The sequence below is a fragment of the Pelodiscus sinensis genome, chromosome 23 (assembly GCF_052426305.1).
Source record: "Pelodiscus sinensis isolate ZL-2025 chromosome 23, ASM5242630v1, whole genome shotgun sequence".
NCBI classification, from domain to species: Eukaryota; Metazoa; Chordata; order Testudines; family Trionychidae; genus Pelodiscus; species Pelodiscus sinensis.
In genome coordinates this window covers 27,512,600-27,538,520 of record NC_143074.1, presented here as the reverse complement: position 1 = coordinate 27,538,520, position 25,921 = coordinate 27,512,600, and the positions used below count along the sequence as shown (strand labels likewise).

At 44.5% G+C, this 25,921-nt stretch overlaps 1 protein-coding gene across 2 annotated transcripts in view; it reads left to right on the top strand.

Moving 5' to 3' along the window:
- Nucleotides 1-25,921, top strand: part of GARNL3 (GTPase activating Rap/RanGAP domain like 3) — a 201,652-nt gene that overhangs the window by 87,393 nt on the left and 88,338 nt on the right. For both annotated transcript variants that reach the window (XM_075905774.2, XM_075905772.2), the window contains 4 exons: nt 7,422-7,520; nt 8,790-8,893; nt 23,906-24,014; nt 25,367-25,412. In XM_075905774.2, coding sequence (XP_075761889.1) covers nt 7,422-7,520; nt 8,790-8,893; nt 23,906-24,014; nt 25,367-25,412 — 358 coding nt within the window. The remainder of the gene's footprint in view (nt 1-7,421; nt 7,521-8,789; nt 8,894-23,905; nt 24,015-25,366; nt 25,413-25,921) is intronic.

The following is a 25,921-nucleotide window of genomic DNA, read 5'->3' as shown; positions in this document are numbered from 1 at the left end:
AGAAATCACCTGGGATGGGGTCAGAGAGAGCAACTCCCTTGGGTTAAGTCCAAAAGACTGGGATAATACCCAAAGAAAAAGGTCCTATTCTTCCTTAGGGTTGACTCTCCCCTGAGGAAACATCCTCTCTAGAAAAATGCTGCACCCCTACTCCCAGCACAAAAGGGGTTGGACAAGCATCCTACAAATGGGGCCAGCAGTGAAAGGAGCTGTGACCCCAAGCACCAAGAACGTGCCTCAGCTAAGGCGCCGATAGAGGCAAAACGCAAAGCCTCCTCATCAGCACCGGTTAAAACACCCTCAGCACCAGCTACGGTGCAAAATAAACAGCTCCTGCAAGCAGCACTGAGCACAAGCTTTGCTTGAGGCAGCAGCACTGGCACCATCAAAGCACTTGGTGCTGACCTGGCACAAAAAGAAGCTGGGAATCCAATTAAATCTGCTGAACACTCTGCTCACCTTGCAACCTCCATTACTACCCTCTCCCCTGCCATTACCACACTTTATAATGGCAGCGGTACTCTCTGTAAACTCGGTACTGGCGACTCCTCTATTTGGCACTGATGGTACCCCAAACACCTCAAGGTATACTTTCTCATCCACTCCAGCCACTTCAGCTGCCCCGATGATGCGGAGGAGGTGTCCAATCAAGCACACTTTCCGTGACACTCCTCCCCTAAGCCTCAACAACAAATGCAACAATGGCAGTCTCCACAGTGATATCCACCACCTATTCTGCATAACTGGGACCCATGGGTGGCTTATAAACCACAGCAGGTGCAACAGCCAGAACAGCCATCCCTGACCCTGTGGTCCCACTCACCAACTGTGCAGTCTCTAGAGCACTACAGTTCAGATGCAGAGGAGCAGGATGTGGATATTATGGGGGATGAACAGATATCCCAGTCTCCCCCACCCACTCATACTTCACCTTCACCTCCCGATGATATGATTATGCCCCCACAACCAACCACATTGGGTGATTTTAAATTGTTCCAGGAACTTTTCAAAAGAGTTGCAGACACCTTAGAGATTTCCATGTCAAATATGCCACCGTCACAACAGAAGCTGACTAACATATTGCACACATCTCTTCATGCAAAATTGGCTATTCCCGTGAACAAAGTACTTATGAATTCCACCAAGGATATCTGACACATGCCTGTCACCAACTTCCAAATGAGCAGACAGAAAATATGTCAGTCCCAAAGGAGCAGAATTCCTAATCTCTCATCTGACACCAAACTCCCTTGTGGTGGAAGCTGTGAATCAAAGAGGGAAGCAACAAGCCACACTACCGTTCCCTAAGACAGGGATTGCAAGAATGGGGAAAAAGGTATATTTGTCAGCAAGCCTCCAGATTAGAATAGACAACTATGTTGCGTTACTAGCAAAATATACACATCACATTTTTGATCAACTAACATCTTTTATTGAGACGCTCCCAGACAACAGAAAAGAACGGTTTAAATCAAACATTAAGGAAGGCACACTAATATCTTGAACGGCCCTACAGGTGGTGCTGGACTCAGCAAACACAGCAGCCAGATCCTTAGCCTGGGTAGTGGTAATGAGGCAAGCTTCTTGGCTTCAGCTCCCAGGATTTCTGAGAGAGGTCTAATCGACAGTAGAGGACCTGCTGTTCAAGGGTAAAAAGCTCTTTCTGGAGTCCACAAACACTTCTCTGCATACCTTGAAGGATTCAAGGGCCACATTGAAGACTCCTGGCATTCACATACCTGTCACAAAAAGAAAACAAGTTCACCCAAAAGTACAGACCTTCACCATTCAACCAGCATCAACAACACTATAACAACAGATGCTGAGAATGCCAAAATAGGCATAGATAGGCCTCCAACCAGTCATCAGCTCAACATCCAGACAACAGTTTTGATGTCCTGGTCGAGGGTCTAACAACCCTGAAATTTCCGAGGCAGCAATCTGAACCATCCACAATATTTGGCAACAGATTAGCTGCATTTTATCCAGTCTGGCATGCCATTACCACCACCAAGTGGGTGCAGGAAATTGTGAAAACTGGCTACTGCAACCCTAAGTTGCCCTCCCATCCCCTTTGCCTGTCTCTCTTCAGGGACCCCTGTCATGAGCATCTGCTCATACAAGAGGCAGAACATCTCCACAATATAACATTCCTAGTAGTGGCTGATTTCCACATTAATTAGTCCATTCCCCCCCCCCCCCCAATAAAAAGGAATATGTACTCCACCAGATAGTTGCCCAAAAGACTCTTGCATATTATTTGGACAGAACTAAGAGTTTTTATAAAATGTCTAGACTGTGTTGTGTGCCAGGAATAACAACTAGACAGTGCTTGGTCCTGCCGTGAGGTTAGGGGACTGAACTTGATGATCTCTCACAGTTCCTTCCAGTTCTATGATTTTATTATTATGATTATGATTCTATGAGCTGTCATGAGATCAGAGGGAAGGTCCTCTCATAGATTGTTTACTAGTTAGAAGTCAGGAAAAAAAGAATAGGAATAAATAGTTTTCATAATGGAGAGAGGTAACTAGGGCTGTCCTCCAGGAGTCTGTACTGGGACCAATCTTATTTAATATATTCATAAATTATTTGAAAAAAGAGGATAAAAAGTGAGGTGGCAAAATGTTTTGCAGATATTGCAGTTATTCAGGAAGTGGTCAGGATTTACTGCCAAGGTGTCCTCACAGGTCTGTGACTCTGTTGATGACGATACCCAGGAAGCTGCTTGCGTGTGTGCTCAATGATGTGAGCTGTGTCGACTTGTGCACTTAATCTTCACAGCAGACCACAGAGAGCCCCCAAAGTCCATAAACCAGATAAGGATTGAAGGTGCCCAGCCAGGTTAATGGTAAACAAAGTAGAGTAATAGTTGTTAGTAGACTCTACTGAATGACTATGCATGTGTACCCTGTAACAAGGAATGACTCAATCAGTGGGAAACTTCCACTGCCCCCTAGGTCATACAAAGACTGTCCCTCCCCCAAGACACCACTTTATAAACAAATCACACATCACTGCTCATGCATCATGTTTCCACCCTCTGACTTTGTCAGGTTACCGCCCTCTGATGCTACTTAGATACCACCCATCATCCTGTACCCCATGATTTGATTAGATCATCTCTCGCCATTATGCTGTCATTTTGGACCCTTTCCTGAACCTGGGTCTGTATCTGTGAGGAGTAGGTACATGGTCTTTTTTAAGGATCTAGTGATACCATGTGCTTTCCACTTATCACCATTACCAATTACTGTTCTACACTAGGACCTATTACCAATTAGCAGTGTTATCTTCAAGTCTTCATTGTCAAGTCCAAGTCGAATCTCAAGTCACTACAGTTCAAGTCTCAAGTCTTAATTTAAAAAATGTCAAGTCACTTTTGTACAAGCCATCAATATCGGCATTTTTGGACAATTTTTTCACCAAGTTGATTTAACAAAATTAGCAAGTCTCAAGTTGAGTCTCAAGTCACAAACAATGAACCTAGGCGACTTAAGTCAGACTCGAGTTCAAGTTGTGGGACTCGAGTCAACAACTCTGCCAATTAGTGTTTTGTTCTCTCAGCCCTGTTTGTGCCAAGTTCTGAGAGCAGGAGGCCTTCCTCTTGCTCACAGCTTAGTGTGGCAGCCTGAGAACAGGGAGCTGCTGAAGCCTCCTGGAGGGCAGATATGTGGGGAGCTTGATATGTGGCTTTATGTTCCCTGAATAGGCTGTTAAAGACTATGGCCAGCCAGCCATACCTGAATCCTATCTGGCATCAGCCTGAAGGGAGGACTAATTGGAACACCTGCAACCACTTAAGGTTGATGTGTGCACTATAAAAACACTTCCCCAGGCAAGGCTAGGGGGAAGGAGAAAAGAGACAGATTAGAGGAGAACTCAAGGAGAAGGGAGCAACCCAGAGCAAGAGAACACACCCGAGTGACCTGAAGGTTTGCTCTGCGATATCGGGAACGAGATACTGCAGGAGGGGTTGGGGAAGTGGCCCAGGGAGGGGCTGCTACGCTGGGGGCAAGGGCCAAGCTGCATGGCCTGCTTGGGGCTGCCCCCTCCTATAAGGCCGTGGGCCAGAACCTGGAGCAAGTGGGTGGGACCGGGTTCCCCCCAATCCTCCCCTCTGGCTAGAAGGGCCAGCAGGAACTGGAAAAAGAAGGACACTGGACTGGCCAATGATGAAAGAGTCTCTGGTAGCAGGGTACTCTTGCCTTTGTGACAGTAATTAGGGTCACTGTGAGCCTCTGAGGCCCACAAGAACCAGACTTTGCCACATTAGCTTTGCTTTATGTTAGCCATGTTTTGTCTGTTGTTAGCTAGTCCTCAGGCCTCAAACCAGGCCTGTGCTACATTGGCTTACATTTTAGGCCTTCATCTTACTAGAGATATTACAAAAGATATATTGGAAATGGAAAACATTCAGAAAAGGCAACAAAATTGATTAGGAAACTGGAACAACTTCCATCTGAGGAGAGATCAATTAGAGTGGGATTTTTTAGTTTGGAAAAGTGGTGACTAAGCAGAGATATGATAGAGATACATAAAATGATGACTGGTGTGGAGAAAGTGTTTACTGATTCCCATAATATAAGAACTAGGGGTCACCAAATTAATAGGCAGCAGGTTTAAAACAAACCAAAGGAAGTATTTTTTCCACACAACACAGGTGACCTGTGGAACTCCTTGCCAGGGGATATTATGAAGGCTGACACTTTAATAGGTTGCAGAGGGGTAACCATGTTAGTCTGTAACTTTAAAAACAATGAGTAGTCCTGTGGCACCTTAGAGACTAACAAAAATATATATAGTATCATGAGCTTTTATGGGTAAAACCACTTTATCAGATGATGAGCACTGTAACAGGGTTCAAAAAATAACTAAATACATTTATGGAGAATAGGTCCATCAATGGTTATTAGCTAGCATGGGCAGGGATGGTGTCCCTAGCCTCTGTTTGTCAGAAGCTGGGAATGTATATGTCACATTGTTGGGGGAAAGCCCGTACATTGTAGGGCGAGTGCAGTTTCCCTTGGAGAATGGGTGGGGAAAGTGTATCTTCCATCTTTGTTCCTCTCAACCCAAGTATATACACCATACACTACTACACACTTTATCTGTGGGGCGGTACGGCTTAATGAACAGAGTCCTTTGGTTTGTCTTTGTCAACTGGGCTGCAAGGCTGTGGCACAGTATCAGTAAATCTGTACTTCTGGGCAGAATAGTACAGCCCTATGGCCAGAGTAAGAAAACCCACCCCTATTCACAGCGCAGTAAGACCCACAGGCGAGAGTCAGGAAGTCTCCCCTTTTCGTAGGGCAGTAAGGCCTGAGGGCCAGAGTCAATGAAAGCAGTGAGTTGCGCCTCTCTTTCCACTGAAACTCAGCTCAGGGATTATTAGTGGCCCTAACTCAGGCCACTGAGTCAGCAGGGAAAGACTCTGTCCAAAACAGGCTGAGACTGGCTCATTCATCTGTTTGTCATTGCCTTCCCCTGAACTGCTTCCTGCTACAGTTCCTGTCGCTGTCAGCCCCAACTGAGCCAAGAAGCTCTTTTATACTGATACACCTAGAGCATGTCCAGTAGAATGAAGAGGGTGTGACTTCAGCCCATAATGTAAGGTTAACACCCTCCTGTCCAGTTTGGGATGAGTATGTCCCATCACAGGGTTACAGGGTATGGGTCACTTGATGATTACCTGTTCTTTTGTTTCTTTCTGGGACACCTGGCATTAGCCACTGTTAGAAGAAAGGATACTGGACCAGTATGGTTGTTCTTATGGGGCATACAGTTTCTTCTTAGATTATTTCCAGGTGTATTAAACAGTATATTCGGTTTGACCACATTACATTGCAGCTGTGGATGCTTCTTTCTCTTGTTTGAGCAGGTGCTAGATGCTTAGATCTATAAAATTACAACCTGGACTTTAGTACACACCTTTACTAAGCATTGTGCTCTGAATTTGGGTTCTAGAGTGTATGCGCTTGGCAAGAAGCGCGTTAGTCTTTATTCAATTAAGATTCTGTTCCCACCTCCATATTAGTCTCAGTGTTGCTTATCAATCTGTCTCATAAGTGGGAATATGTAGAGCCACTGAAAGAAGAAATGAAGGTTATTTACCTTTAAGTGGAGTTCTTCGAGATGGCTCTCATATTCATGTCTCATCCTCCGTCCCCTCTGTCAAAATCCTAATTGTGATGTCTTTGGCTACGTGGAGGAAGCAGCAGAGGTGGGAGAGTGCTCTGCCTCATTTATAGCTTCATCTTGATTATGGTGGGTATGCCGAAGAGCAGGATAGCGGTGCACATGCACTATAGTATGCTGCTAGACAAAGTGGTTGAGTTCAAGGCACCACAGGATAATGCAATATCCCATAAATGGGAATATGTAGAGACGTGTCCAAGAACTGGGGATTTCTTTACAGTAATTCTTGAGATATTTGAAAATAACCTTCTGGGCAACTGGAAAGAAGCTGGATCCATTGTCCTCTCCCTTCCCCACCCCGCCCCCATTTGAGGTTGTTGTACTGCAAGGTTTTATACCCAGATGACTACTTTTGATTTTTCACACATTAACATATGATCTCTTTGAACAAATTGTGCATTTTTATGGCTATGAGCCTGACTATACGATGGGGAATAGACCCCATATTCTGTATAGTAGTATATGTGCATTTTTATTTTCATCTGACAACCAGTAATATCAACAATATAAAAACTTCAGGCTTTAGTGGTTTGACTGTTTTCTTAATGAAGGCATTGTATAATTTAAACTTGATATAAAATTGCATTTTGTATGATTAAAGCTCTGACCAGCTTTTGGTGTGTTGGTGCAGTTTTCAGGTAGAGTCAAATTTTTAAACTCAGACATCATTTTTGAAGTGATTGAAGGAAGTAGTGCTCAGGATCCCAAGGGGCCACTCATTTCCCATTTTATTTTCCCTTGTTTGAGGCCTTGCATCATGATGATTGTGACAGTGCCTTCAGATTTAGCAAAGGGGGGACCCACTGTTTAGTAAACACTAATGGCAGCACAGCTTCACAGGTGATTAATCAACCCTGCTCAGTCAGTCAGGTACATGGAGCCAGAACACTATCGGTGATCCCTGTTCCTCAAGACTCAGAGTACAGCTTTCATAGATCTCCAAGGCTTGGGTGAGAGGAAGAGAATTGAACTCAACTGAAATTCTGGGTCCTCACATGATAGTATGTTGCTCTAATGTTGGGCCAATGCATCAGCTCACACATTCCTGTATTGTGAATTAAGGATCTGATATGCCCACACAGATACTTAAGGGGTTAACGTAGGAAAGGGACGTTCACATGAAAAACCCTGACAATAAGCTCAGGAATAGAGCCTGTGTTCTATATTGTGGTTAATGTACAGTTGCATCTGCCATACTCTTTCATGTCTTTCTCTACTTGTAGAAATGGGAAGTGACAGCTTTCAACGATTTTTGAATCTTTTGGGTGACACAATTACACTGAAGGGCTGGACAGGCTACCGAGGAGGCTTGGACACCAAAAGTAAGATTCCAGCTGAAGTAACTGATGACAGGTCTGTTGGGAACATGCTGTTAGTGTGCATGCGTATGTGTAGAATACTGTCTACATAACAGACAGAAACAGTCGAATCTGAGAAGAGACCTACTCGGGTAGTATTTCTGAAACACATGTTTAGACACATTTTACAATTTCTCGTCAAATCATCGTAATGTTCTTAATATTATTGGTAAATCTTGATCTCCCTCCCACTGCTGCTATCTATCTGTGATACAGTTACCACCACTCAGCTCTTGTCTGTCATGTCATACTCCTTTCAAAGCCTCCTAATACTATTCCTCAGTCATCTGGATTGGTTATGGCTAAGCAATGTGAGACACTCCCTTCCTCATAACAGTGCTTGGGTTGGGAATATCAACATGGAAAGGCATCCACAATGGCAATAATAAGACATAATGTATCAGGCACCTGCCTCCCAGCTTCAGGATAGCTTCACTACCATCCTTTTCTGCCCTCTGACTGACCCTAGAATTTGTAGGATTTCCATAATGCTTCCTCATCAGCCCAATTTTAGTCCTCACAAGTTCACAGTCTGTTTTCTTAGATTGTGTTCTTATCATGAATCGGCCACGTATTCTGTGTTATAGTGGTAGCTACAACAGGTTAAATAGCAAAACAACTTCACATGTTATAAAGAAGAGTCACATTCCGTTCCCTTTTCTATGAAAGGCTAAAATTACACTTGTCAGACACCAGTCTTTGCAGGATAGAACCTTTTTAAATTAATGGGGTACTAAAATAAGACTAAACTGGATATGTGTCTTCCAGGGGGACTCTGCAGGAAAGGTCATTATCCAGTCAAAGCAATGATTAAGAATGTAGATATGCACTGGCTCTTAGCCCCAAACACAGGTGGATATTTTGCTAAATTATAAAAATATTGAATGGGGATTCTACTGGTGTATGTGGGTGGCTGCATTTGGTCATGTTCATGATGCATTTTCACTGAGTTGTTGAATACACATCTCCTTTCAGGGCAAGTCCTGACCTATAGGCAGAAATGTTAATGTGGCTTCATCATTAGCTTTGGTAGTCCACATTTGCATATATTTTAAAATATGCCTGACATCAAAGATTTTTAATTAAAGTTGATCTATTTTTAAGACAAGTAAGAAATATGGATCTGAAAGGAGGTGCCCTGAGACTGTCCTGTAACAAGGAATGAAATTTCCTTTTCTCCTTAAAAATGCAGTGTTGCATGATCCCACTGAGAGTGATTTTCTTCCTTTGCAGATGATACAACAGGAATATATTCCATCTATACAGTCTATCAAGGGCATGAGATAATGTTCCATGTTTCAACCTTGCTACCATATTCTAAAGAGAACAAGCAGCAAGTATGTGGTTTTCATACTGATTTTACTTAGTAAACCACAACATATTTAAAAGGAAAGTTTTTCTGGTTTGTCAGTGCAACTTATTTTTGAAATGTAAAAATTCAAATCTCTCAAAGCTTATGACATTCAAAATTGTGTCTGATAAGTTTTTATACATTTATTACCAAAACACTGCATCACATTACCTATTTCATAGTTAGTTTTGGAAGGATTATGTGGGGATTTTGTCACTGAATGGGGCATGCCCATTCCTTAGGCTTTTAAGCCATGCTTATTGTGTACCAGTTGCCCATACCTGTGATAGCTCTTTGAAATGTCTGGAGGAAACATGCAGTGAAGCTAAGTGCAGAATCTGCAAAAACATCCACCCTCAAACTCAGAAGGAACAGGATATCCGCAGAGGGCCCCTCCTCGTGGAGGCTGTGCTTCATTCTGACTTGGAGTCCCCCAGATTGGACTCCATGCCTAGTATTTCACACTGCTGACTGCTGGCACTGGAACACTCCCAGCATTCTTTCCCCTTACCAGTGCCCAAGAAACAGCTGAGCCCAAGGTCCCTTTGGCATTGCAAGACAAGGGGGCTTTTGGCAAAGGATCTGTAATAGGCCATGTGCCCTCACAGGGGTGCTGCTATGCTCAGACGCCTACCCCGGCCAGGTATCAGACTTCTAGCAAAGAACACCAGGCCCTGATCAGAAGCATGGCTGTTAACTTGAACTTGGAGGTCAAAGAACTAGCAGAGGAGTCTGACAACCTCTTCATTGTCATATCTTCTTCCACCCCAAGGTCATGTTTCCTGTCCACCCAGGGCTCCTGAAAATTGTGAAGTCCCCAATCTTCCATTCTGCCTTCCTCCAAGAAAGTGGAAAAGAAATATGTCCCAATACAGGAAATTAAGTATCTGTATAGCCATCTTCAGCAGCATTCATGGTAGTGCCTGTCATCAATGAAGGGAACAGGAAGGGACAGGCCAGCAGTACACCTAAAAATAAAAATGCAAAGAGACTGGACTTATTTGGCAGGAAAATGTATTGAACAGCCAGCCTGCAATTTCAGATATTGAGCCATCAGTACCTGATAGGTAGGTGCAATTTCAATTTGTGGGACTCAATCAGCAAATTCAAGCAGAGACTTTCACAGGATCAACCCCAGGAGTTTGCTACCTTAGTGAATGAGGGAAAAGTGGTGTCGAGAGGCACCTTCCAGATGACCTAGGATGCTACAGACTTGGTGGCCAAGGTGGTTTCCTCTGCAGTGGTCATGAGACTCAACTCCTAGATACAATCTTATCTGCTGTCGCATGGGGGGGGGGCAGACACTATCTTTCAGGACCTACCTTTGAGGGAGAAGAGTTCTTCTTGGAGTTGACTGATGCATGGCTTCGTGGCCTTAAAAACTCCCATGCTTACCCTCTGGTCTTTGGGCCTGCACATCCTTCCACAGGCTAGAAAGCCATTCCAGCCTCCACCGCCACCTCCTCCTCCATCAAGTTAATGGGATGTTCTCTGGTCCAGATCATACTGAAAGAGAAGGGTTTTAAGTGATGGCACCCCTTGTCTTCCTGCTCCTCTGCCCAACCTGACCCCTCCAGAGACCTGGGCATCCAGAAGGGATACACCCAAGATCAGCACCACACATTGCTCAGGATCCAACCCCCTACTTTCTCCTCGACCGTCTGCAGCCCTTCAGATCAGCCTGGTTGCAGCTGACCTCAGACCATTGGGTGCTTAACGTGATTTCTTTGGGCTACACCCTACAGTTTGTGGCTGACCCTCCTTCCCACTTCTTCAGGGACTCTTCTCACAAGCAGCTACTCAAACAGGAGGTCAAGAACTTTCTGCAGCTGCGAGGCAGTAAAGGAGGTTCCTCCAGACACGAGAGGGAAAGATTTTTACTCACATGATGTCCAGATCCCAAAAGCAAAAGGAGACCTCATACCTATGCTAGACCTCCAATGCCTCAACAAGTCCCTCAAATTAAAGTTTACTTTGGTCTCCGTTGGCCCCATTTCTCCTTTCTTTATCTGGGAGACTGGTATCCTGCTCTTAACTTAAGGGACGTATATTTCCATTTTAATAGAATCTTAGAACATTAGGATTAACACTGGACAGGATGAATTTTTTTAATGCCTTAATCGCAGGTGTTAATGCTACGCTACCCCTGCTGGAGTCCCCTGCTGGTCCCTGATTCCGCAGTTGCAAAGCCCCTTTAGGGAAATGGGGGCTACTTATCCTGTCTGGTGACAGGCAAGATGGTGGAGTCTCAGCTCTGCTGGCCACTCGTAGTGGTGTGGCTGTCCTCAGTGGACATTCTGTATATAGCTCTCCCCTGTGGGGTGTGTGTGTGTGTGTGTGTGTGTGTGTGAGAGAGAGAGAGAGAGAGAGAGAGAGAGCGAGAGCGAGCGAGCGAGCCAGAATCTTAAATCCTACCTCAAAACTAACAATCAGCATCAATCCCAAAATAAGATTGAGCACATACTGATGGCAGATAGAACAGGCTGTCTGCTTAGCCTGTTAGACAATAGATCCATGGTATCTTAGAGATTCAGGTAGATGTATACTAAAGAATAATAGTTTGATCAGAAATATATTCAAAAACCTAGAGACCTGTGCTGTTTCCAAATTCCCCAAGAATTTCAAAGTTTTACTAAAGTGTCATGCTACTGCTGTTTGAATTTTGATTCTGATTTCAGGTGATTTCAATTTGTTACTGTGGCAGTTGGGATTGTGTGTCTGGGAGTGTTTGCTCCTTTGATTGCCTTTGATCAGCCACCAATCAGCTTTCCCCTGTGTGGCCAACGAGGGGGTGGGCCTAACCTAGGTGCACAGGCTTCAAGAGGCAGAGCGAGCAGGGGAGTAAAGTGGACAGGGGGCTGCGGACAGGGGAGTTTAAGCGAGAGTTTGACAGAGGGAGGCCTACTATGTTAGGAAGACCTGCAACACTTATGCCAGCACTGCTTCAGTCTCCTCCACCTGAGCCTGTAGCCAGGCAGACCACCTGACCATGGATGCCTCTACCCAGATCCTGGTGTGGCTTTGCAAGGACTATGGCTTGCGATTCCCACTGACTGAAATCCAGGCTGGGGGAAACATCCAATGTGAAAGGTGCCAGCTGATGGAATCTCTCAGGAATCAGGTGGGAGAGCTATAGGTGGCTAAGCTGAGGAGTATCTGAATTCACGAGCAGTTCCTGGACAGTATTCATGTGGAGACAGCTGAGGTAGCTGTCCCACTTCACAAGACTGCTGACACACCACTGGTGGAGGAGGAGATAGCTTAGGAGGGACACGCAGCTGGTCACTTCTGGTGGCAGGTAGTGCTCCACTCTGCTCCCAACCTTCGCACCATGGTATAGGGAAACAGTTACGCTTTTGATACAGGGTGTATTTCCTTATCTCCTGTATCTAAAGGAGTGTAACTGTTTGGTTAAAACAAAGGAGGAGAAGCCTCTTACCCCCAAAGCTGGGAGGTTTGCTGCCACCACTGCGAGGAGGAAATGTAGGGTAGTGGTGGTCAGAGACTCTCTTCTGAAGGGGACAGAGGAGCCTAACATGTCATCTCGGGAGGTGCTGCCTGCCAGAGGCCCATAGCTGAGACGTTACGGAGGCATTGTCGAGGATTATCTGGACCTCTGACTACTACCCCATGCTACTAATCCATGTGGGCACTGATGATACTGCAAGGTGTGACACTGAGCAGATCAAGAGTGACTAAAGGACTCTGGGAGTATTGCTGAGGGAGTTTGGAGCGCAGGTGGTATTCTCTTCAGTCCTTCCTATCAGAGGTAGGGTCCCAAGCAGAGACAGGTGCGTCCTGGAGGTAAATGCCTGGCTGTGAAGTTGGTGTCACCAGGAGGGCTTTGACTTCCTCGACCTTGGGATGCTATTCCAAGAAAGATTGCTAAGCAGGGATGGGGTTCACCTTTTGAGGAAGGGGAAGACTGTATTTGGATGCAGACTGGCTAACCTAGTGAGAAAGGCTTTAAACTGGGTTTGACGGGGGCAGGTGACCAAAGCTTACAGGTAAGTGAAGAACATGGAGACCTGGGAGAGGGTTGGAAATAGAAGGAAGCATGGGCTAAAATAGCAGCGATAAAGGAGGAAAAAGGCAGAACTGGGAGGCAAAATCAAATCAGTATCTTAGATGCCTGTATACAAATGCAAGAAGTATGGGTTATAAGCAGGAAGAACCTGAAGTGCTAATAAATAAACATAACTATGCCATTGTTGGTATCACAGAGACTTGGTGCGTATGGCTTATTCAGGAAGGATATCTGGGGAGAAAAAAGGAGGAGGTGTTGTGTTATATATTAAAAAGGATGATGTCATGCTAGGGGTCTACAACCCGCATCTTCCTGGAGGGTCACATCGTTTTAATCTGGGCTGGCCGGTATTTCCTTTTCCCAGCTTGGTGCCGATGTAGAATCATAGAATACTAGGACTGGGAGGGACCTCGAGAGGTCATCGAGTCCAGTCCCCTGCCCTCATGGCAGGACCAAGTACTGTCTAGACCATCCCTGATAGACATTTATCTAACCTACTCTTAAATATCTCCAGAAATGGAGATTCTACAACCTCACTGGGCAATTTATTCCAGTGTTTAACCACCCTGACAGTTAGGAACTTTTTCCTGATGTCCAACCTAAACCTCCCTTGCTGCTGTTTAAGCCCATTGCTTCTTGCTCTATCCTCAGAGGCCAAGATGAACAAGTTTTCTCCCTCCTCCTTATGACACCCTTTTAGATATCTGAAAACTGCTATCATGTCCTCCCTCAATCTTCTCTCTTCTAAACTAAACAAACCCAATTCTTTCAGCCTTCCTTCATAGGTCATGTGTTCTAGACCTTTAATCATTCTTGTTGCTCTTCTCTGGACTCTCTCCAATTTCTCCATCTTTCTTGAAATGCGGTGCCCAGAACTGGACACAATACTCCAACTGAGGCCTAACCAGCGCAGAGTAGAATAGAAGAATGACTTCTCGTGTCTTGCTAACAACACACCTGTTAATGCATCCCAGAATCATGTTTGCTTTTTTTGCAACAGCATCACACTGTTGACTCACATTTAGCTTGTGGTCCACTATGACCCCTAGATCCCTTTCTGCCGTACTCCTTCCTAGACTGTATGTGTGAAACTGATTGTTCCTTCCTAACCGGAGCACTTTGCATTTGTCTTTATTAAACTTCATCTTGTTTACCTCAGACCATTTCTCCAATTTGTCCAGATCATTTTGAATTATGACCCTATCCTCCAAAGAAGTTGCAACCCCTCCGAGCTTGGTATCATCTGCAAACTTAATAAGCGTATTTTCTAGGCCAATATCTAAATCGTTGACGACGGATGGTGGTGGTCGGGAACTCCCTCCTAAGAGGGACTGAACCATCCTTCTGCCGTCTGGACCTGGAATCTCGAGAGGTGTGCTGCTTACCGGGAGCTCGCATTCAGGATGTGACTGAGAGGCTTACCAAGCTGATCAAACCTTCAGATCGCTACCTCTTCCTGCTTCTCCACGTGGGAACTAATGATACAGCCAAGAATGACCTTGAGCGGGTTACTGCGGATTATGTAGCGCTGGGAAGAAGGATCCAAGAATTTGGAGTGCAAGTGGGCTACGTCTAGACTGGCCCCTTCTCCGGAAGAGGTACGCAAAGCACGCAAGTCAGAATAGGGAAATCCGCGGGGGATTTAAATATCCCCCGCAGGATTTAAATAAACATGGCCGCCGCTTTTTTTCCGGCTTGGGGAAAAGCTGGAAAAGAGCGTCTAGACTGGCGGGATCCTCCAGAATAAAACCCTTTTCCGGAGGATCTCTTATTCCTACTTGCAAGAGATCCTCCGGAAAAGGGCTTTATTCTGGAGGATCGCACCAGTCTAGACGCTCTTTTCCGGCTTTTCCCCAAGCCGGAAAAAAAGTGGCGGCCATGTTTATTTAAATCCCGTGGGGGATATTTAAATATCCCCCGCGGATTTCCCTATTCTGACTTGCCTGCTTTGCATGCCTCTTCCGTAGAAGGGGCCAGTCTAGATGTAGCCGTGGTGTTCTCGTCCATCCTCCCTGTTGAAGGGAAAGGACTGGGCAGGAATCGTCGAATTGAGGACGTAAATGCGTGGTTGCGCAGGTGGTGTCGCAGAGAGGGCTTTGGTTTCTTCGACCATGGGACTCTGTTCCGGGCACAGGGATTGTTAGGAAGAGATGGGATCTACCTAATGAAGAGAGGAAGGAGCATCTTCACGGGCAGGCTTGAAAACCTAGTGAAAAGGGCTTTAAACTAGGTTTGTCAGGGGATGGTGACCAAAACCCTGAGGGGAGTGGGGAAGTTGGATACCGGGAAGAAATGCAGAGAGGAAGAAACAAGAAAGGAGGACCCCTGTTTCGAATGGAGAAGATAGGGCAATCAACTGGTTACCTGAAATGTTTGTACACTAATGCGAGAAGCCTGGGCAACAGATAGGAAGAACTGGAGGCCCTGGCCCAGTCCAAGAAATATGATTTAATTGGGATAACAGAGACTTAGTGGGATGACTCGCATGACTGGAGCACTGTCATGGAAGGGTATAGACTGTTCAGGAAGAACAGGCAGGGGAGAAAAGGAGGAGAAGTTGCACTATATGTAAGAGAGCACTACGATTGCTCTGAACTCCAGTATAAAGAGGGAGAAAAACCTGTTGAGAGTCTATGGGTTAAGTTTAAAGGAGCAAACAACAGCAGTGAGCTTGTGGTTGGTGTCTGCTACAGGCCACCGAATCAGGTGGATGAGGTAGATGAGGCTTTCTGCGGACAACTGAGCAAAGCTTCCAGATTGCAGGCCCTGGTTCTCATGGAGGACTTTAATCACCCTGACAACTGTTGGGAAACCAATACGGCAGTACACAGGCAATCCAGGAAGTTTTTGGAGAATGTTGGGGATAACTTCTTGGTACAAGTGCTGAAGGATCCGACCAGGGGCTGGGCACAGCTTCACCTTCTGCTCACAAACAGGGAGGAACTAATAGGGGAAGTGGAGGTGGGTGACAACCTGGGAAGCAGTGATCATGAGATAGTAGATTTCAGGATCCTGACCAAAGGAAGAAAAGAGAGTAGTAAAATACACACCTTGGACTTCAAAAAAGCAGATTTTTACTCCCTCAGAGATCTGATGGGCAGAATCCCCTGGGATGCTAACATGAAGGGGAAAGGAGTCCAGGAGAGCTGGCAGTATTTTAAAGAAGCCTTATTGAAGGCACAGAAAGAAACCATCCTGACGCGTAGCAAGAGAGGCAAACATGGTAGGAGACCGGATTGGCTTACAGGGGAAATCCTTGGTGAACTTAAGCACAGAAAGGAAGCTTACAAAAAGTGGAAACTTGGACAAATGACCAGGGAGGGGTATAAATGTATCGCTCGAGAATGCTGGGCGGTTATCAGGAAGGCGAAAGCACAAATGGAATTGCGACTGGCTAAGGATGTGAAGGATAACAAGAAAGGTTTCTACAGGCATGTTAACAGGAAGGTGGTGATCAGAGAGGGTGTGCAGCCCCTAATGGATGAAGGAGGTAACCTAGGGTATGTCTACACTACAAAGTTAATTCGAACTAACTTAGTTCGAATTAGTTAATTCGAACTAACGGATCCAGACTAAAAAACTAGTTCGAATTAGCGTTTTGCTAATTCGAACTAGCACGTTCACATTAAGTAGACCCTGAACCGGGCTTACGGATGGCCAGAAGCAGTGCCGGCAGGGCATCAGAGGAGGACTTAGAGCGTGGAGATGCTGTCTCAGGCTAGCCGAGGGCTGTGCTTAAAGGGTCCCGACCCCAGCCCCGGACAGACAGTTCTCAGGGGTGCCCCCCTAGCAAAGCAGTCCTGGATTGGAGTGCCCGGACTACCCACACTGGGCACATCACAGCACTCGGTCATCAGCCCGGCTGCACTTGCCGCAGGCTGCCATCTGGGGAGAGGGGCCAATTGGGGGGCTGCAGGAGAGCTTCCGCACCCAGAGCCAGCCCAGTCCTCCCCATCGGGGGCTCGTGTCCCATTCCTCCCTCACCTCCTTCCACTTACCCTTCCCTAGCCCCTCTTCTTGATGTACAAAATAAAGATAACGTGTCTTCCAAAATGGAATGTCTTTATTGAACAAAACTGGGGGAGACTGGGAAAAGGAGGTGGGAGAGGGGAAGAGAGAGGCTGGGAGAGGGGAGGGCAACTAAAATGATCAGGGGTTGGGAACAGGTCCCATATGAAGAGAGGCTAAAGAGACTGGGACTTTTCAGCTTAGAAAAGAGGAGACGGAGGGGGGACAGGATAGAGGTCTCTAAAAGCAGGAGTTGGGTGGAGAGGGTGCATACAGAAAAGTTCTTCATTAGTTCCCATAAAGAAGGACTAGAGGACACCAAAGGAAAGGAATGGGTAGCAGGCTTCAAACTAGTAACAGAAAGTTCTTCTTCACAAAGCAAAGAGTCAACCTGTGGAACTCCTTGCTGCAGGAGGCTGTGAAGGCTACAGCTAGAACAGAGTTTAAAGGGAAGTGAGATCAAGTCATGGAGGTTGGGTCCATGGAGTGGTATTAGCCAGGGGGTAGGAGTGGTGTCCCTGGCCAAGGTTTGTGGAAGGCTGGAGAGGGATGGCACGAGACAAATGGCTTGGTCACTGTCTTCAGTCCATCCCCTCCAGGGTTCCTAGGGTTGGCCGCTGTCGGCAGACAGGCTACTAGGCTAGATGGACCTTTGGTCTGACCCAGTACGGCCATTGTAAGCTCAGGGCTCAGGGTCGGGGGTCTCAGTGGACCCCCTTGATTTTCATGCACACCTGCTCCTGGGTGGCCAGGCTGGCAGCTCTCCTGCCCTAGACGGCCACTTTCCTGTGCCTAGTGCGGAGATCGTGGACGAGGTCCACGATGTCTGCACTAGCCCAGGTGGGTGCCCGCCTCTTGCGGTCCCGGGCAAGCTCCCGGGAGCCGCCAACCTGGTCCCGGGAAGAGGGGGTGGGCTGGGGGACATCGGGTGGGTGGCTCTGTGCCGTGCCAGGTGCAGGGTCTGCTGGCTGGTTGCTGGCAGGCTTGCACCTGGCACGGGCACCGTAGCCAGCCCGTGCTCCTTTAAGGGATCCGGGGCCGGGAGGGGGGCAGACGAGTTTCCCTGGTGTTGGCCAGAGTGGCCACCAGGGAAACCTGGGGAGGGGTAGCCTCCCACTAGTTCGAATTAAGGGGCTACACACCCCTTAATTCGAATTAGCTAGTTCGAACTAGGCTTAATCCTCGTAAAATGAGGTTTTCCTAGTTCGAACTAAGCGCTCCGCTAGTTCGAATTAAGTTCGAACTAGCGGAGGGCTAGTGTAGCGCCTATGAAAGTTAATTCGAACTAACGTCCATTAGTTCGAATTAACTTTGTAGTGTAGACATACCCCTAGTGACAGATGATGTGAGGAAAGCTGAAGTACTCAATGCTTTCTTTGCCTCTGTATTCACGGACAAGGTTGGCTCGTGGACTTCTGCGCTAAGTGACGCAAGATGGGATGAAGATGGACAGCCCGTGGTGGGTAAAGAACAGGTTAGGAACTATTTAGAGAAGCTAAACGTACACAAATCCATGGGTCCGGACTTAATGCATCCGAGGGTACTGAGGGAGTTGGCAAATGTCATTGAGGAGCCTTTGGCTATTATCTTTGAAAAGTCATGGAGATCAGGAGAAATCCCGGATGATTGGAAAAAGGCAAATGTAGTGACCATCTTCAAAAAAAGGAAGAAGGACGATCCAGGGAACTATAGGCCGGTCAGTCTTACCTCGGTTCCTGGAAAAATCATGGAAGGGATCCTTAAGGAATCCATTTTGAGGCACTTGGATGAGAGGAAAGTGATTAGGAATAGTCAGCATGGATTCACAAAGGGCAAGTCGTGCCTGCCCAATATGTTTAGCTTCTATGATGAGGTAAGTGGCTCGGTGGACATGGGGAAGTCAGTGGATGTTATATACCTTGACTTTAGCAAGGCTTTTGATACGGTCTTCCACACTATTCTTGCCAGCAAGTTAAGTGAATGTGGATTGGATAAATGGACGGTAAGATGGATAGAAAGATGGCAAGAAGGCCGGGCCCAGCGGGAAGTGATCTACGTCTCGATGTCAGGATGGCGGTCAGTTTCTAGCGGAGTGCCCCCAAGGTTCGGTTCTAGGACCAGTTTTGTTCAATATCTTTATTAATGACCTGGATGAGGGGATGGATTGCACCCTCAGCAAGTTTGCAGATGACACTAAGCTGGTGGGAGAGGTAGATACGCTTAAGGGCAGAGATAAGGTCCAGAGTGACTTAGACAAATTGGAGGATTGGGCCACAAGAAATCTGATGAGGTTCAACAAGGACAAGTGTAGAGTCCTGCACTTGGGACGGAAGAATCCCAAGCATAGTTACAAGCTGGGGACCAACCAGTTAAGTAGTAGTTCTGCAGAAAAGGACCTGGGGGTTACAGTGGATGAGAAGCTGGATATGAGTCAACAGTGTGCCCTTGTAGCCAAGAAGGCTAATGGCATATTAGGTTGCATTAAGAGGAGCATTGCCAGCAGCTCCAGAGATGTCATTATTCCCCTTATTCAGCTTTGGTCAGGCCACATCTGGAGTATTGTGTCCAGTTCTGGGCCCCCCACTACAAAAAGGATGTGGACACATTGGAGAGGGTCCAGCGGAGGGCAACCAAAATGATTAGGGGGCTGGAGCATATGACCTATGAGGAGAAGCTGAGGGACTTGGGTCTGTTTAGTCTGCAGAAGTGAAGAATAAGGGGGGGATTTGATAGCAGCCTTCAACTTCCTGAAGGGAGGTTCCAAAGGGGATGGAGAGAGGCTGTTCTCAGTAGTGACAGATGGCAGAACAAGGAGCAATGGTCTCAAGTTGTGGGGGGAGAGGTCCAGGTTGGATATTAGGAAAAACTATTTCACCAGGAGGGTGGTGAAGCACTGGAATGGGTTACCTAGGGAAGTAGTGGAGTCTCCATCCCTAGAGGTGTTTAAGTCTCGGCTTGAGAAAGCCCTGGCCGGGTTGATTTAGTTGGAATTGGTCCTGCCTAGAGCAGGGGGCTGGACTTGATGACCTCCTGAGGTCTCTTCCAGTTCTATGATTCTATGATATTAAACAGAGCCAGTCCCAGAACAGACCCCTGCGGAACTCCACTTGTTATACCTTTCCAGCATAATTGTGAACCATTAATAACTACTCTCTGAGTACGGTTATTCAGCCAGTTATGCACCCACCTTAGAGTAGCCCCATCTAAGTTGTATTTGCCTAGTTTATTGATAAGAATATCATGCGAGACCGTATCACATGCCTTACTAAAGTCTAGGTATACCACATCCACCTCTTCTCCCTTACCCACAAGACTCGTTATCCTATCAAAGAAAGCTATCAGATTGGTTTGACATGATTTGTTCTTTACAAATCCATGCTGGCTGTTCCCTATCACCTTGCCACATCCAAGTGTTTGTAAATGATTTCCTTAATTACTTACACCATTATCTTCCCTGGCACAGAAGTTAAACTAACTAGTCTGTAGTTTCCTGGGTTGTTCTTATTTCCCTTTTTATAGATGGGCACTATATTTGCCCTTTTCCAGTCTTCTGGAATCTCTCCTGTCTCCCATGACTTTCCAAAGATGATAGCTAGAGGCTCAGATATCTCCTCTATCAGCTACTTGAGTATTCTAGGATGCATTTCATCAGGCCCTGGTGACTTGCAGGCATCTAACTTTTTTCAAAGTGATTTTTAACTTGTTCTTTTTTTTTATTTTATCTTTTAAACCTACTCCCTTCCCACTAGCATTCCCTATGTTAGGCATTCCTTCATCAGACTTCTCAGTGAAGACTGAAACAAAGAAGTCATTAAGCATCTCTGCCATTTCCAAATTTCCTATTACTGTTTCTCCCTGCTCACTGACCAGTGGGTCTACCCTGTCATTGGTCTTCCTCTTGCTTCTAATGTATTTATAAAAAGTCTTCTTGTTTCCCAAACAAAATACAGGACTATGTAGCACTTTAAAGACTAACAAGATGGTTTATTAGTTGATGAGCTTTCGTGGCCCAGACCCACTTCCTCAGATCAAATAGTGGAAGAAAATTGTCAGCAGGGAGAACAGCAAAATAGAGACAATGGATTTCAGGAAGGCGGTTTTTGGTAAGTTCAGAGAGCTGATAGGTGAGGTCCCATGGTAAGCAAGACTAAGAGGAAAAACAGCTGAGGAGAGTTGGCAGTTTTTCAAAAGGACATTATTAAGGGCCCAAAAGGAAGCTATTCCGCCTCATAGGAAAGATATAAATATGGCAAATGACCACCATGGCTTAACCAGGAGATCTTGCATGATCTAAAAATAAAAAAGGAGTCATATAAAAAGTGGAAATTAGGACAAATTACAAAGGATGAATGTAAGCAAACAATACAGGTATGCAGGGGAAGATTAGAAAGGCAAAGGCACAGAACGAGCTCAGACTAGCTACAGAGATAAAGTGAAACCAGACAGAAGACTTTCTGTAAGTATATTAGGAGCAAGAGAAAGACCAAGGACAGGGTAGGTCCATTTCTCAGTGAGGAGGGAGAAACAGTAACGGGAAACTTGGAAATGGAGAGGTACTTATTGACTTTGTTTCTTCACCAAGAAGTCTGATGATGAAGGAATGCCTAACATAGTGAATGCTAATGGGAATGGGGTAGGTTTAGAAGATAAAATAAAAAAAAAACGACAAGTTAAAAATCACTTAGAAAATGTTTATGTCTGCAAGTCGCCAGGGCCTGGTGAAATGTATCCTGGAATACGCAAAGAGCTGATAGAGGAAGTATCTAAGCCTTTAGCTATCAACTTAGAAAAATCATGGAAGTTGGGAGAGGCTCCAGAAGATTGGAAAAAAGGCAAATATAGTGCCCATCTATAAAAAGGGACATGAGAACAACCCAGGAAACTACAGACCAGTCAGTTTAACTTCTGTGCCAGGAAAGATAATGGAGGAAGTAATTAAGAAATTCATCTGCAAACACTTGGAAGATAATAAGGTGATAGCGAACAGCCAGCATGGATTTGTAAAGAACAAATCATGCCAAACCAATCTGATAGCTTTCTTTGATAGGATAACGAGTCTTGTGGATAAGGGAGAAGCGGTGGATGTGGTATACCTAGACTTTAGTAAGGCATTTGATACAGTCTCACATGACCTTCTTGTCAATAAACTAGGGAAATACAACCTAGATGGGGCTACTGTAAGGTGGCTTCATAACTGGTTGGATAACCATTCTCAGAGAATAGTTATTAATGGTTCAAATCCTGCAAGAAGGACATAAGAAGTGGGGTTCTGCAGGGGATCTGTTTGGGGACTGCTTCTGTTCAATATCTTCATCAACGATTTAGATATTGGCCTAGAGAGTACGCTTATTCGGTTTGTAGGTGATGATAAGCTGGGAAGGGTTGCAACTGCTTTGGAGGATAGGGTCATAATTCAAAAAGATCTCGACAAACTGGAGAAAGAGTCTGAGGTAAATAGGATGAAGTTTAAGAAGGATAAATGTAAAGTACTCCACTGAGGAAGGAACAATCAGTTTCATATATACAGAATTGGAAGTGACTGTCTAGGAAGGAGTACTGCAGAAAGGGATGTAGGGGTCACAGTGAACCACAAGCTAAATATGAGTCAACAGTGTGAAGCTGTTGCAAAAAAAGGAAATATGATTTTGGGATTCAGTAACAGGAGTGTTGTGAGCAAGACACAAAGTCATTCTTCCACTCTGCTCTGCACTGATTAGGTCTCATTTGGAGTACTGTGTCCAGTTCTGGATATCACATTTCAAGAAAGATGTGGAGAAATTGGAGAGGGTTCAGAGAAGAGCAACAAGAATGATTAAAGGTCTAGAGAACATGACCTATGAAGGAAGACTGAATGAATTGGGTTTGTTTAATTCGGAAAAGAGAAGACTGAGAGGGGACATAATATCAGTTTCAATTTTAAAAAGGGCGTTTACAAGGAGGAGGGAGAAAAATTGTTCTTCTGGCCTCTGAGGATAGGACAGGAAGCAATGGGCTTAAACTGCAGCAAGAGAGGTTTAGGTTGGACATTAGGAAAAAGTTCCTAACGGTCAGGGTGGTTAAACACTGGAATAAGTTGCCTAGGGAGGTTGTGGAATCTCCATCTCTGGAGATATTTAAGAGCAGGTTAGATAGATGTCTATTAGGGATCTAGACGGTACTGGGTCCTGCCATGAGGGCAGGGAACTGGACTCAATAACCTCTCTAAGTCCCTTCCAATTCTAGTGTTCTATGATTCTATGTTGCACCCAGGCTGAAAAGTACTGGCTACGTTTTTAATGGATATCTCACCTAGAGAGCTTAATCACAAGGGATAAGACCTTAAACCAAGCAATGGATCAATATGTAAGCTTTGAAAAAGCAGACAAAACGTTTTTCATTTGATCAGATTTTACCATTTCTTTTGGCTTAGTTTGACATTCCATAGCTACTTCTGAAGTTTTGTTTTGTGGTTCTCTGATTAAGGTTATTGAAATCCAATTGCATTTAGACTCACCTTGATGCTTTCACATTAGAAATGAACTCCTAACAAGTCCTTTGCAGTAAACTATGCTGCAAGATATATATAGCCTTGCTTTCCCTTCCTCCATAAAAAGGTTTGAGAATAATTTAAAAATATAATTTGCATGTAAATCAGATAAATTAAAATAATATAGCTAATCTAATTAATTTTGACAAATACTGTGGTTGGGCTATAAATATCAATTTCTCATATTCCCATGGCCATTGTACAATGAGAACAAGAATGAATAAAGCAGCTTCATAGTATTTTGACATTACTGTACTGCACTTTTAAATCTCTGTATTGAGATAGAAACAGAATAAAATGTTTATACAAATGATGCTTGCGCAAGTTTCAGATTACTGTCAACTGCCATCATAGAAAAAGTGCATTAAATTCAATAATCTCATGTTGTGTTTCATTGTTTTTTCACTGCGTTAGTACTCAGGATCTAATTCTAGCAATGTTATTTCTCCTTTTTGCAGGTAGAAAGGAAGCGTCATATTGGAAATGACATTGTCACCATTGTATTCCAGGAAGGAGAAGAATCTTCTCCAGCATTTAAGCCTTCCATGATTCGCTCTCATTTTACACGTATCTTTTTCCTTCTGTTTTTTAGTGGGATAAAGCTAGTTTAAAAATCTCCTATTAACTCTTTTCTATTTGCTACTCACAAAAGAGAGAAGTTATTTTAAAAGGAAACTCTGCCTGACATGTTATGGATTACTCAATTTTGTATCTAAATCTACCTTGTGAAAATTCTCTATCATGAGCTACATCAAGGATGTGCAGATTAAAAACAAGCAGACACTTTCAGATCAGATTTATTATTACTAAATAATTCTTTAGATGGCTTCAGAAAGTTAACTTCATATACATTTCCAAAAGTATTTTTCTGAAAAATACTTCTGCTGTTGAAGGGAATTTTTTCAGTATCAACTGAAAACTGTCTCATGACATTTAGAAATAATGTATTTTAGATATGTACTATAGATGGAATGGGATACAACAATTAAAGGTTTTAACAAAAATTTCAAGGTGATAAGTCTCAGAGGGGGAGCCGTGTTAGTCTGTAACTTTAAAAACAATGAGCAGTGCTGTGGCACCTTAGCGACTAACAAATTGACCTAATACATTTAAGTCTCTAAGGTGCCACAGGACTGCTCAGTCCTTCAAGCTGATAATTAATATTTTAAAATTGCATTATGGTGTATAGAAATTAGCACAATTCTAAGAGTCAGGAATTTGTGACTTTTAAACCCAGTTGTGATATTGACTACATGGTCTACTGTTAACCCTTTCTCCCTGTCCACTTGTATCTTTTATCCACATGTTGAATCTTGTCTTTCAGATTTTTATTTGAGTTTTTAATAATCCATTTGGTGGTGACTGTAGAAAAGAACGAGTTATTTTCAACATCATTAAACCTAGTGATGACTTGCAAAGGGATAACTGGTTACTCAGAGAGCGTTATCCTTACTGGGTGATGCTTACTGGTAACCGGTTAACTAATGGCCCAGTCAGACTCACTGTGCCATAGATAGGGGGCACCTATGGGATCCCAGATAACCAATTAAACGTAACATTTAACCAGTTAACGTTTGAAATGGGATTTTACATCCCTAGCTAAAATTTTGCTGAGTACGGTTTGTCCTCATGTATACTGACTACAGAGATGTGGTGACCATCATATTAGCGAGTTGAGTTATTGAAAAACTTCTCAATATACTTGCACTTTTTAAGCCTTGCCATTTTAAACATTTAAAAGAGATGGCTTATCAGAACAATCTAAGGTGCATAGACTAGAATTATATCAAATGTAATAAAACAGTTAATATATTTCACCATATTTCATCTGCTTTTTCAACAGAATGGGCATTTTCAAAACACAAGTGAACTCCATAGGCATGAAAGTAATGGATTAATTTCTTTAACTTGCATGGCAGATATTTTTGCCTTAGTGAGATATAATAAGCAAAATGACAGTTACAGGTAGGTGCTAACTTTAACCAAACCATTTACTTTGTTAGTTTGATGTTATACTAGAAGCAAACCATTCTTCATCTATCAAATTCTATGAATTGGGTGTTTTTAAATTATCATGAAAGTGAGCAGTAAATAGTTCTGCTGGGCATTATGGCTGGTGGGCATAATGTAGTTGAGATCTATGGAAATTTTCCCCCAGATAAGTCACACCTTATAAAACACAGTGTGTTCTATTATGCCTAAGGAGAGCCTCTTACATTCTGATGCAGTAATGTGACCAAGAATATACTCAGACGAGGAATCCAGTATTGCGTTCTGTATCCAATTGAAACTAGACTTGTAGACAGGAAAATCTCTCCCTTTAACTATGTTTCTTCATACAGTACTCTAGTTCTTGGCTCCTTTTATATATGTGCCTAGGTGACAAATATAAGCGGGATAGCCATGTTAGCCTGTATCTGCAAAAAACAATGGGAAGTGCTGTGGTACCGTATCCTGGGGTTAAGAATAAGGTA